This window comes from Ceratotherium simum, chromosome 3 (genome assembly GCF_057802395.1).
Source record: "Ceratotherium simum simum isolate JZ-2026a chromosome 3, ASM5780239v1, whole genome shotgun sequence".
NCBI lineage: Eukaryota > Metazoa > Chordata > Mammalia > Perissodactyla > Rhinocerotidae > Ceratotherium > Ceratotherium simum.
This window is the reverse complement of record NC_141902.1, coordinates 29,334,532-29,348,988: the sequence shown is the minus strand read 5'-3', so window position 1 is coordinate 29,348,988 and position 14,457 is coordinate 29,334,532. Positions and strand designations below refer to the sequence as shown.

Below are 14,457 nucleotides of genomic sequence, written 5' to 3'. Positions count from 1 at the left end.
TAATATGCTACCAAAAAAATTCAATATTTTAATTGTCAGTGCTCAATATCTGACCATACATTAGAATCAGAAAGTAAGCTTAGTTGGGCATAAGTGGGTAGAACTGCTTAGATATACAGATAGCTTGCTTTTGGATGTTGTGTAAAGATATCTCAGAGCAGTAGAAGGACTAAGAGGGCCTACAGAGAAGAGCAAGTGACAAAGAGAAAATAGTTAACGTTGAGACACAGAGTGAGAGCCCAGGACATTTGGTTGAGCCTAAACGAAGAGAACAGGCTTCTTCAAGTTGTCTTCTGATAGACAAAGTTCATTCTTGACATCTTCTCTTTAATATTTCACAGACATTTCAATTCTTCTGTGTCCAAAGCTATTCCTCCTTTGCTCTGCTCCAACCCAGCTAATGGCATTTATATTCACCCGGTGGTTTCAGCCAGAAACTTAGCTCCTTCCTTTTCCTCACTCCCTTTCCAAATCCTGCTTTGACTTCCTCCAAAATATTCCATTTATCAAATTATTTATAAAATTATTTCCATTTTAACTCCACTTTCTAAACTCTCAATATCTTTCTCCCTAAGTGTTTCAAAGACCTTCTAATGGTCTCCATCTTGTACCATTGAGTTTTTCCAATCAATTGCTCCAGATTGATCCTTAAAAATGAAGTACAATCAGAAGTCAAATAACTTTAAAATGGTGAATATGTTCCATTGCTTTAGAAATAAAATCCAATCGCCTTGCTGAGTTCTTATCATTTTACATTTTAGAGACTAACCTTCAACCAGTCTCTTCTCACCATTTGCTCAGTGACCAAACTCCTGCTTTCATTTCCTGGAACACACCACTCCTTTCTACTTCAGCGAGTTTTTTTTTTTTTTTTTCCTCTTTTCTCTATCTAGTATTTTTTCTCTGACTCCTCACATGCTATAGCCTTCTCATTTTTCAGGTGTCAGATGAAAGGCCATTACACAGAGCAGCTTTTGCTGAACACCCTTCTCTCTCCTTGTACTCCTAATTTTTAGTTTTTTTAATATCATGACATTATTTGCTCCCTTCATAATACTTACTACAATTTTAATTATTTATTTATTTATTTACATATTGGTGTTTGTTTCTTCTTTCTTCCTCTTGCACGTAGGCTCCATGCGTGCAAGAACTGAGTCGCTCAGGATCACTATAGTATCCCTAATAGGTAGCACAGAACTTAGCAAATAGTAGGTGCTCAAATGATAGCACTGATTCAGTGAATACTTCAATGTATAAGGAACTGTGACGTGGTCACTTTTTATTTTAAAAAAATACTATAAAGCTTTGTCTTTTTGAGAATGTCATATAAACGGGATTATACAATATGTTTTTTTTTATACTGACTTTTTTTACCCAACATAATGCCTTTGAGATTCATCCAAGTCATTGCATAAAATAGTTGATTCCTTTTTATTGCTGAGTTGTATTCTACATTGACTCAGGACTTGGCCATATGTCTTATTTTGTCCAATAAGATAATAACACAAAAGTGTTTTGCACTGGAGATGCCCTTTCTCTCTACGATTGAAATTCTGAGGCCACCGTGTGACTGAGCCCAAGCTAGTCGGCTGGGGGATAAGAAGCAATAGGGTGCTGGTAAATATTTGAGAACTGGTCCCAGGTGAGGGTAGGGGGGCACAGGGAAGGTCTTGACTTGTAGTGTTTCCCAATGTCTGTGGTGTAAATGCTTCTACCATGGTTGATTTCAAGCCACCAACAGTTTAGCAACCACCTTACAAAATCCCTGATAGTTTAACAGTCAGCTCTCAAGGGCTGGTATAAGCCAGCTCCAGCCAACAGCAGATGAGAGGCCATGTGGCAAGAACTGAGGTGCCTTGGCTGACAGTCAGCCAGCTCCTGCTTCCAACGTGCCAACCACCAGCTAAGTGAGTGGGGTCACTGTTGATTTTATAGCTTCCAGACTCACTAGAGAGTCCAGCAGAGATCAGACATGCTGGTCCAGACCAGAGAAAGAACCCACCTGGTTTGTGAGTAAATATAAAATGGTTGTTGTTTTAAATCAGTAAATTTTGAGGTGGCTTGATATGTAGCAAAGTCTAATATATACAACTGTCTATATTTCATTGTGGATCACCATAGTGGTGTCTTAAATAGTATAAACAAATGATAAGCAGTTAATGAAAAACTGAGTCTACAAGACACCAAGAAAATCAGTGAAGTTTTCTTTTCATTGAGATGAGTGACTATGTTGTCATATTTCTAGTACACTACTAGGTCTGTGTGTAAGTTGAATTATTTATTTAAAACAGTAGAAAATGTTGATTGCATTGCCAGAAATATAAATTAGCTGTTGACACTAACTTCTCATCCCAGTTGACTTTTCCTTGTTTCATTTCTCCATCATATTTTATTGTGACTTTTTGAAGCACATAGGCACAAAACATTTTACACAAGTTTCCTGTAATAAATTATGTTAACTTTAGTAGTCAGAATCAAACCGAAAACCCCAAACTAAAACTAAATATTTGAAATAAGAAAACTTAGAAATGTTCTACTTCTGCTGCCTTCTTTTAAGGCAAGACAGAATTTAATTCAGCCAATATATCTAGAACCTGGTGGTAAATAAGAGCTAACTTTCTCTAATTGAATTTTTTATACCAGTTAATTTGCATGGAAATGAGCAAAACTAGACCTGACAAAATTAGATTCCTTCTTGCACAGTTGGGCGAGGAAGACATTTAACAATTGTGGGCCTATGTAATGGTGGGGGGAGAAAGTGCAGAAAATGGCTTTGATCCTCACCTTCTGAAACAGGACATTTGGATTTTCTTCTTTATATGGACTTTTAGAATATGGTATGTACTGGATAAACTCATTCTCTCCTATCTAAAGCCAATTCTATTATCCTAAGTCTAGAGTCCTTCCATTTTCTCTGTCTTGAGTACCTGGCTTTCTTAATGTATCCACTCTCAACTTTAAACTTATCTCTTCTCGTTTAAACCCAAAGTTCTTGAGAGAGATGCTTGCATCATCGTCCCCATTTCATTACCCCCCATTCACTTCTCTTGCTGTTTTGCTTTTTCTCCAGTTGTTCCCTTTTATACCCTTATCTGTTCCATGCACCTGAAGGCTGATCTCCACGGACTACATTATCAGGGCTTTTTTGCCTCTGGCTTTTATTGAGATTGGAGAGTGGAAGAAACTGGCAGGAGATTAGAGAGAAGAAGGAGAGAGAAATCTGGATATTTCTTCACTTCTCCTCCCTGCCACATCACTAAAATTCTGGCAGTAATTATATCCTTGACTACTCAGTGTCTTGTGGTCCCTTCATGGCTCCAGCTCTCACCAGTTTCCATTCCCTTCTCTTGTCCCTTGGCTAAGGGTGGTAAAGGTTCCTGCTGCTGGTCCCTGGATGCCTCATTTAATTCTGCCAAGACTGTTATAGATAGTTGCTCCTTATACTCAAAATCTCTGCCAAAAGTGCTTTCTGTTTCCTTCTTTGACTTCACTAACACACTTATGGACCCATACTTTTTTTTTTTTTTAATTTTTTGTTTATTGCAGTAATATTGGTTTATAACATTGTAAAAGTTTCAGGTGTACATCATTATAATTCTATTTCTGCATAGATTACATCATGTTCACCACAAAAATACTAATTACAACCCATCACCACACACATGTACTGAATTATCCCTTTCACCCTCCTCCCTCCCCCCGTCCCCTCTGGTAACGACCAATCCAATCTCTGTCTCTATGTGTTTGTTTATTGTTGTTATTATCTACTACTTAATGAAGGAAATCATACGGTATTTGACCTTCTCCTTCTGACTTATTTCACTTTGCATTATACCCTCAATGTCCATCCACGTTGTCACAAATGGCTGGATTTCATCATTTCTCATGGCTGAGTAGTATTCCATTGTGTATATATACCACAGCTTCTTTATCCATTCGTCCCTTGATGGGCACTTAGGTTGCTTCCAAGTCTTGGCTATTGTGAATAACGCTGCAATGAACACAGGGGTGCATGTACCTTTACAAATTGGTGTTTTCAAGTTCTTTGGATAAATACCCAACAGTGCAATAGCTGGATCATATGGTAGTTCTATCGTTGATTTTTTGAGGAATCTCCATACTGTTTTCCATAGTGGCTGTACCAGTTTGCACTCCCACCAGCAGTGTATGAGAGTTCCCTTCTCTCCACATCCTCTCCAACACATGTTGTTTCCTGTCTTGTTAATTATAGCCATTCCTGCGGGCATGAGGTGATATCTCATTGTAGTTTTGATTTGCATTTCCCTGATAGTTAGTGATTTTGAACATCTTTTCATGTGCAAGTTGGCCATCTGTATATCTTCTTTGGAGAAATGTCTGTTCAGGTATTTGCCCATTCTTTAATTGGATTGGTAGTTTTTTTGTTGTTGAGATGTATGAGTTCTTTATATATTTTGGAGATTAAACCCTTATCAGATGTATGGTTTGCAAATATCTTCTCCCAATTGTTAGGTTGTCTTTTTGTTTGTTGATGGTTTCCTTTGCTGTGCAGAAGCTTTTTAGTTTGATGTAGTCCCATTTGTTTATTTTTTCTATTGTTTCTCTTGCCCAGTCAGACATGGTATTTGAAAAGATGTTGCTAAGACTGATGTCGAAGAGCGTACTGCCTATATTTTCTTCCAGAAGTTTCACGGTTTCAGGTCTTACATTCAAGTCTCTAATCCATTTGGAGTTAATTTTTGTGTTTGGTGTAAGGTAAGGGTCTACTTTCATTTTTTTGCATGTGGCTATCCAGTTTTCCCAACACCATTTGTTGAAGAGACTTTCTTTTCCCCATTGTATGTTCTTGGCTCCTTTGTCAAAGATTAGCTGTCCATAGATGTGTGGGTTTCTTTCTGGGCTTTCGATTCCATTCCATTGATCTGTGTGTCTGTTTTTGTGCCAGTACCATGCTGTTTTGGTTACTATAGCTTTGTAGTATATTTTGAAATCAGGGAGTGTGATACCTCCAGCTTTGTTCTTTTTTCTCAGGATTCCTTTAGCTATTCGGGGTATTTTGTTGTTCCATATAAATTTTAGGATTCTTTGTTCTATTTCTGTGAGAAATGTTGTTGGAACTTTGAGAGGGATTGCATTGAATTTATAGATTGCTTTAGGAAGTATGAACATCTTAACTATGTTAATTCTTCCAATCCAAGAGCACGGAATATCTTTCCATTTCTTTGTGTCTTCTTCAATTTCTTTCAGAAATGTTTTATAGTTTTCGGTGTACAGATCATTCACCTCTTTGGTTAAGTTTATTCCTAGGTATTTTATTCTTTTTGTTGCAATTGTAAATGGGATGGTATTCTTAATTTCTGCTACTTCGTTGTTAGTATACAGAAATGCAACTGATTTTTGTATGTTGATTTTGTATCCTGCAACTTTACTGTATTCGATTATTACTTCTAAAAGATTTTGGTGGATTCTTTAGGGTTTTCTATATATAAAATCATGTCATCTGCAAATAGTGACAGTTTCACTTCTTCCTTTCCAATTTGGAACCCTTTTATTTCTTTCTCTTGCCTGATTGCTCTGGCTAGGACTTCCAGTACTATGTTAAATAGGAGTGGTGAGAGTGGGCATCCTTGTCTGGTTCCTGTTCTTAGAGGGATAGCTTTCAGTTTTTCACCATTGAGGATGATATTAGCTGTGGGTTTCTCATATATGGTCTTTATTATGTTGAGGTACTTTCCTTCTATACCCATTTTATTCAGAGTTTTTATCATAAATGGATGCTGTGTCTTTTCAAATGCTTTCTCTGCATCTATTGAGATGATCATGTGATTTTTATTCTTCATTTTATTAATGTTGTGTATTATGTTGATTGATTTGCGAATGTTAAACCATCCCTGCATACTTGCAATAAATCCCACTTGATCATGGTGTATAATCTTTTTAACGTATTATTGTATGCGATTTGCTATTATTTTGTTGAGGATTTTTGCATCGATGTTCATCAGTGATATTCGCCTATAATTTTCTTTTTTTGTGTTGTCCTTGTCTGGTTTTGGTATCAGGGTAATGTCAGCTTCGTAGAATGAGTTAGGGAGCTTCCCCCCCTCCTCAATTTTTTGGAAGAGTTTGAGAAGGATAGGTATTAAGTCTTCTTTGAATGTTTGGTAGAATTCACCAGGGAAGCCGTCTGGTATGGACCCATTCTAATCTGATCTTGGACTTCGTCATTCAATTAAAACCACATCCATTTATCTTTTGTTTTAGCTGCCTGCTCAAAACTCACTAAAAAGTGGCCTGCCATGATATTTCACTACGTAAAAAGCCTCTGATCTTAGGAGGAATTGTATCATTCCCTTGAGAGAAGAAGGTGCTAAATGTAGTTATGATTTTTAATAGCATGTTTTCTCTCTACTATATATCCAATTACCAACTGGGCATCACCACTTCATATCCATTATGTATAATACTTAACTCATCATCTTCCATATATTTGACACAGAGTGAATGTTTTAAAAAATTAATGAATGAACTCCCCTTGGAGTATGTATCTTCTTGCTGGTTCCCAGGGAAGAAATCTAAGATCCAACTTGATTGTCCCTTACCTTCAAATGCAGCCAATCAAGAAGGCTTACCTTTAAATATCTCTGAATATGTTCAATTCTCTGCCCAACCTTATCTTCCTTTGCAAGCATCCAATTTCTATCCTAGAAGTCAGCATCCTTCACCAGATTCTTTAATATTTCCAGAGATAATTTATGTATATATAAGTAAATAGATAAATGTAATATATCTTATACATTTATGTCACTAAACACAAATGGTAGCATGCTTTGCACATTTTTGTGCATGCTGATTTTTTCATATGTGAATACTTTGTGGGGATACTTCCTATTAGTCCATAAAGAACTCCCTAATTATTTTTTTTTGTCTTAAAAAATAATTTATTATGTCTCAGAGTTTCTGTGCATTAGGAATTCAGTAGTGGTTTGGCTGATCAGCTCAAACTTGGGGTGTCTCATTCTCATTAAGCTACAGTCATTGAAGGCTTGACTGGAGTTGGACAATACACTTCTATGGCCAGCAGTTGGTGCTGGAAGTTGGAGGGAGGCCTTGGTTCCTCTCTATAGACTTGCTTGAGTGTCATCATGGCACAGCAACTGACAACCCCCCAGAGCGAGCAGTTCAAGAGACCAAAGCTTTTTATGACCAAGCCTCAGAAATACCACATAGTCACTGTCACCATATTCTTTTGGACACTCAAGCCAGCTCTAATTTAGCGTGGAAGGGACAACACAAAGGCATGAAAGCCAGGATGTTAGGATCATTGGAGGCTGGCTACCACAATTGCAATATTTAGTTTTGGCAAGAATGGGAGGAAATAGGTGCCCTCATATGCTATTGCTGGGTGTGTAAATTGGTGTACCTCATTTAGAGGGTGATTTGATAGTAGTTAGTAAGATTTAAAAGGCACATATCTTTGCTAATATTCTACGTAAAAAATATGTATAAGGATGTTCACTGAAGCAGTGTTTGCAATAGCAAAAAAAAGGAAAAACCTACATATCTGCAAATAAGGGAATGGATAAATTATTGAATACTGTGGATGAGTTAAAAAGATGTGACAAATCTATGACTGACCATGGAAATATTCCTAAGACAAACTGTTATGAAAACAAGCAGAAAGAAATACACCTCCAGTTACATAAGGAAAAACCAAACACACGGAAACTGATTTTATATTTGTGCATATATGAACGAATATGAAAATTCACAGGAAATCTCTTGAAAGATACATGTGAAAATTTTAGCAGTTACTTTTGAAAATGGTGTAGGGATTGGAGAGTGGAGGCATCACTTTTGCTTTTTAATATTCTGTCTTGTTTGAATTTTTAACAAAATGGCTTTAATAATTTAAACATTTAAAATTGGTAACTAATGGACTTTGAGTGACAACCCAAAATGTGCTCTTATAGTGAAGAATATTAGATTTTGTGGCTAGAATTTATGAATTTTATTTTTATCTTTCAGAGGCCCTTTCTGGCTATGGATTTCTAATTGCTGCTGCAATTTTATTGATCTCCAAGCAAGTCTTTAGAAAATTAAGAGAAGAAAGCCAAGGTCTCAACTTAGTCTGTTTTTAGTTGCGGTGTTGTAATGACTAGGAAATGGCTATTAGACATACAGGTGTTAAAATACTGACTCCCACTTAGCCTCCAAGTTTCAGCATCTATAAAATGGGGATAAGATACACTACCTACCACACAATGCTACTATGATCAAATGTGACACTAAAAGTCATTGGCGCTTATCACATATTCAAAAAGCCTCCATTATTAATTTAGATTCACTCTAAATTTCTTATCAGGAATAAAGCATTGTTTGCTCAATATAGAGGATGTGACTGATTACATGTGAAGTGGAATAAAACCAATCATGACTTGCGTTGGTTTATTGTTATTCTTCCCCCCAGAGTATTTAAAGAAGGGACACTACTTGGATCAGAGCTATTGGCTTATGACAGTGTACTTGCTCAGACTATAAAGTCAAAACACATTTTGTTGTGTTGTAGAGGAAAAAAAAAATGTTTAAATTATTACACAAGTACAAAGCATCCTCATCTAGAGTAATCTATTCACAAAATAAATTAAATGTATTCTCCAGAAAATCTTAACTATAGAGTTAGAAAAATCACTGGTTCTAACATCAATTGCACATTGAACATTCCTATCAAAGTATCTATATTAATGAAACACCTACTAAAACAGCAACCCACACACAGGTATACAATTCTATAACCCTGCAACTTGCTGGAAGGAAAGACTGAGATGTATAAACGAACTTGCCTCTGTCACTAATTGATTGAGTTGTTCTAGCAGGTCGTTTATATTCTTTGTGCTTAAATTTACTCAGTGAAAAGCGAGGAGTCTGGGTTGAATTATCTCTAACAACACTTCCCACCCTAAAGTCCATGATAAAGTGTTCTCTAGCCCTCCCTTAATCGGGGCTCTTCTTTTCCTTGTAAGTTAATTGAAGCATCAAGCTTTGATTCAATCAAAGCCTGGTCCTAATTATTTTTTAACAGATGTACAACATTTTGTTTTATGGATGTATCAATAATATATTTCAGGAGTCTACACTGACGGACATTTAGGTCCTCATAGTTAGATTTTTTGATCAATATCTTGCTCTTCAAATCAACACTTACAATAAATACTATGTACATATTTTGTTTTACACATGTGTGGGTATATCTGTAGGATAAAGTACTAGAAGCATAATTATCAATTCAAAGTTTTAAAATTTTAATAGATATTGAAAATTTCCCTCTTTTTTTCCTACCAATTTAGAGATTTATCAAGAACATTTGACATTTCCTGTTTCATCAAAAAAATCTTATCAACACAGTGACTATCGGACTTTTGGATCTTTGCCAATCATGTAGATGAACAAAGAAATCTCGCTGTACTTATACTTGCATTTTCTTACATGCTTACATTTAACATTTACTCATATGTTCAAGAGTCACTTGCATTAATAATAAACTGCTTATTCATATACTTTGTTAATTTTTCTTCTAGTTTGTTGGGCATTTACTTATTGACTTGTTGCTCTTTACAAACTAAATAAAAAACAGAATTGTTTAACAGAAAATAGAAAGCATGCAATTGTCATCACATTGGATTCAGTAGATCTAAGTTAGTAGCTATGTGCATAGATATTACTTCTGCATGCTAAGTGCTAGTGCAAGCAATTCTTTATTTTATCATTGACTCTTGCTCTTTACAAACTAAAGATATTACTCCTACAAATAATACTGCTTTTCAGCTAGTTTTTCTTTTGACTTTATTTGTGATGGGCTTAAAAAAAAAAAAAAAAAACCTCTATGGAAGATTATGTAGTCAGATTTATCAATCTTTTTATTTTTTTTTAACTTTGTGACTTGTGGATTTTTTGTCAAACTTAATGTGCTAGTTTATGGCCATGCCTGACCAGTACAATTCAAATAAACCTAATGGTGAAGTAAGAATTAAAAAGTGGAAGAAGATATCACTGGCAATATAAAGAAGTGATCAAATCAAATAGCCACTCATAAATTCTTATTTCCCTCATCCTCCTTCTGCTGCTCTCCTTCCCTCACCCTCCATTTTCCCCTTGTGCCCGCTACCCCTCCTCTTCTGCAGTATGAGACTACTGAGGATCAAAGCAGTGAAATGACTTGATTTTTCAGGGGTACTATCAACACCTCTCCATTTTCACCAGCAAGGCAGAGTTAAAAGGAAAAAATACTACCAATAATATCATGACTGCCTTAATGTTTATTGTATATTTAAAATGTTTTCAGCACCATATAAAAATATATAAAAGGTAGTTAAGTTTAAAAGTTCTTTATTATGTTTGACATTGTACAAATGAAACTGACCAAAAATCTGAAGTTTCAAGAGACCTTAGCTAAGTAGTATCATGGTTCAAAAATAGGATGTGTCTATATCTAAAACTCAGCTTGTGATAGGACTTAAAATGCAGAATTAATACCTGTGCACATAGCTACTAACTTACGTCTTATAGTACAATTAAAATACTGAATCCAGAATGATGACAATCGCAGGCTTTCTATTTTCTGTTAAGCGATTATTTTTTTCATTTTGACTAGCAGATGAAACAATAATTAATAGATTTTTTAAAATCTTTACTATCAGATTACATGAATTTAAATTTCTGTTTTCTGTTTTCCAAAAAATATGGAAGAATAGATTTCGTCCTCAATTGCAAATAATTTTTGTCACTTTGTGCATTTGTATGTTTAGGTATATGTGGAATTAACTTTTTCTCTGAATTTAAATGTGCAACATCTGCCATATTGGAAAACAATTTCAAATATATTTGCAATTTTCTATGAATAAGGTAGAATTCATTATAACCAATTTATCCTACTTAAAAATAAGTAGACTTGGAAAATAGATTTTTATGCTGCCGATAGCACCAAATATCTAGAAAAAGTTTTGTAATAAGTAGAAATGCATATCAAATAATCTAAAAAGAAAACAGAAAAAATTTACTGCAACATAGAAATAGGTAAAATTATAAATAGCCAATTGTTTAACAACAGATTACAAATAACCAAATTATTCAATACACAAGCAAAAGATAAGCTAACAAATGAATATTAATGAGGTGAAATCCATATTCTAAAACACAAGATTCAATTTCCTCATTTTGATTGCAAGGTATAAAAATATCATGTGATCAGTTGGAGAGAATAATAAGTTTAGGAACATGAATAGCATTTTAGGTAGACTAGAATCTCTAAATACTTTATAAAAATTTCAAAGGATTACTAAATATTTTCCAGAGAATTTGTACTTTAGTATTATAAACAATAAAATATTGGTTAAAGTTATATTTAAATATTACACTAGGAACTGATTTTATGCAATTCCCTTGCACTTAGGACATAAATCCATTCTGTAATTCAATAAACCACATCATTAGCAAAAATAATTGGCCTGATGCTGTGGTCCACAGGAGGTTCTTCATTCCCATTCAGGATTATGTTCCCTCGTGGTGATCCCTAGTTTCACCAGGAGTTCACACGACGGTTTCTCAACTTTCGCATGGCTGATTTAACATCTTCATTCCTCAGAGAGTAGATGATGGGGTTCAACAAGGGTGTACAAACAGTGTAGAACACAGAAAGGAACTTATCGACAGAAAGTCTGCTAAAAGGCCATATATAGAAATAAATGCAAGGCCCAAAGAAAAGAATCACCACTGTGATGTGAGCAGTTAATGTGGAAAGCGCCTTGGCTGACCCACTGGAGGACCGGCGTCGGACAGTGATCAAAATGATGGCATAGGAAATAACTAAAGCCAGAAAACAGCTCAATGATATCAGGCCACTGTTAGTTAGGGTCATAATTTCCATTTCGTAAGTATCCATGCAAGCCAGCTCTATCACCAGAGGAAGGTCACAAAAGAAGCTGTCTACCTCATTGGGGCCACAGAATGGCAGGTCCACTGTGAAAGCCAAGTGGCTCACAGAATGAAGAATACCCACAGCCCAGGAAATAAACACAAAAATTATACGTAGTCTCCGATTCATAATTGTGCTGTAGTGCAGGGGCTTACCGATGGCTATAAATCTGTCATATGCCATGGCTACGAGCAACATCATCTCACTCCCTACAAAACTATGAAGAAGGAATATCTGGGCCATGCAGCCCTCAAAAGAGATAGTCTTATGCTCAACAAAAAAGTCCACAAGCATCTTGGGGGTGGCAAAGTTAGATTGGCAGATATCAATGAAAGAGAGGTTGCTGAGCAGGAAGTACATGGGAGAGTCCAAATGGGAGTCAGAGGAAATGATAACAATAATCATGATGTTGCCCAGCACTGATGTCACATACCCTGCAGAGAAGAAGGCAAAAAAGAAAAGCTGAAGAGCCCAAGAATTAGAGAGTCCCAGAAGCACAAACTCAGACACCACTGATTCATTTGTGTGAGCCATGTATCCAGTCTACGGCTACCTGAATAAAAGAAAATAAGGATAATGTCATAATGAGTGGAACTGTATCTTGTATATTTACAAAAGAAATATGATAAGCTTTCAACTAAAAGTCAATTTAATTTAATGGATTATGTAAATAATCAATTTACAATATTTAACACCTATGACTGTTGTGGAAAGTGGGAGAAGTTTGAAAACAGAGCATTAGACGTGGATCCTATCATAATTAGGCATGTAATATCCAGATATTAAAAAACAAGAATGTAAAATAAAAAATAAGCAAATATAAGTGACACATTAATATCACAAATATTACCGAGGTGAAAGAAATTATGCCAAATGGTAAGTTAAAGTGTCATGAAATATTATTTACTTGATGAATATTTGAATAATGAAATATTGTTAGTATTATTTAAACTAAATCTTTCTTAAAGTTTAGAATTTGCTAGGCAAAACTGAAAGAAAAGGCTATTTCAGGCAAGGAGAATAACAGGAATACAGATATAAAGGTAAAAATATGAAAGACATATTCAGGGAGCCGTGAGTTGAGTGTCCTGGGTGGAGGAAGGCGTGATGAGGAACAATAAAAATGAAGTTGGGAATGGTAGACCAAGAGCTAATTGTGGATGCAGTTTGCCTTATATGCAAGGCTGAGTGAACTAGATTAACGCTCATGAAATTGAGAAACATAAAGGGCTTGACAGTGTTTTAAGCTTCATAGAAGCAATTTGCAATATTATGGAAAGAAGACACAATGGTGATACTCCGAAAGTGTCTGTGAAGATAAGAACATTTCTTTCATCCTTTTAACAATAGTTAGAGTTCATCTTCTGTCCCATAAAGACCAATTATGAATGAACCACTAGTGTGTTTTCAGTCCCTTCTGACTCTGCCTTTTGTCTCTTCCTAAACATGCCTGACACACCTGGATTTATCAAAATCTGTAACACCTTTCAGAAGCCCTTTTTTTGGAAATATTACATACAACTACACAAGGTGCATTTTGAGCACATAGATTTTCAAAAGAGAAAAGTTAAATTGTGTATAAATTGTCTCGAATATTTTTTGAGTTTCCTTAACACACTGGGCACCATGTGGCCACTTGATCCCAGAAGAAAACCCTACATAACCTCCAGTGGTTTAGGAAACATTTTCAGCTGTGGTTCTGTGTACCCAACGATACATAATAGGTATTTATTTATCATTATACTAAGTGAAGTTCCATACCTCGTATTCTTCAGTGGTAGATATAACTAATATAATAAACACTTAAAATTTTAATGGCAAAATTGTACAGGTAACCATAAATTAACCAATTAAAAATGTTTAAATTGTTACAGGCTTTCATTATGTATTTTTAACGCAGTTATTGAAGCACTAAGTCCTACCCTTTCAAGGGCTTCCATATTTGCATTCGGGTTATGATATGAAGTTTTAAGAAGAATGCAGAAACTTAAGTTACCCAAGAATATAAACAGACCAATGAGTCATGAACTGACTTCAGTACAAAATTCCATCATGAGATTCTCATCTCCATGTGGAAGATTTGAGTCAATGCTGGCATGTCTGTCTGATCATGTATTTACATGGGCAAGGGAGAGAAGGAGACAAACAAATATTGGAAAAGAAAGAGATTCCTATTACTCAGAGTAAAAAAGATCCTAAAGAGCAATATTTATTAATTTTAAAAAGATAAAATTTGATGCCACGAGGGACTTCTTATAGCATTCAATCCATTGGGTAAAGGTTGCCAAATATTATGGTAATTTAGCAGGATAACATTAAAGAGAGAAAAAGAGCGAGAGGGAGAAAGAAGAAGAATGAGGAGGGGGAGAAAGCACAATGGTTAGCATGTTAGATAAAGTTAGAGGTATTAATACAATTTTTAAAGATCATCTTATCTTTGAAAAAATATGCAAATTTCCTACACATTCCATGTTTCCAATATCCAATAATTATGTTTTATCAGGCTTTAT

The 14,457-nt window shown here is 35.3% G+C and overlaps 1 protein-coding gene across 1 annotated transcript; it reads right to left on the bottom strand.

Moving 5' to 3' along the window:
* Nucleotides 1-11,329: 11,329 nt before the first annotated feature.
* LOC101390543 (olfactory receptor 4K1-like) lies at nt 11,330-12,546 on the bottom strand. Its single transcript, XM_004421334.2, has one exon. The coding sequence runs from the start codon at nt 12,479-12,481 to the stop codon at nt 11,552-11,554; it is 930 nt and encodes a 309-aa protein (XP_004421391.2). The 5' UTR covers nt 12,482-12,546; the 3' UTR covers nt 11,330-11,551.
* Between the last annotated feature and the right edge of the window lie 1,911 nt (nt 12,547-14,457).

Coding starts and splice junctions, on each gene's coding strand:
- LOC101390543 (XM_004421334.2), bottom strand. CDS start 12,481: ATGGCTCACACAAATGAATCAGTGGTGTCTGAGTTTGTGCTTCTGGGA.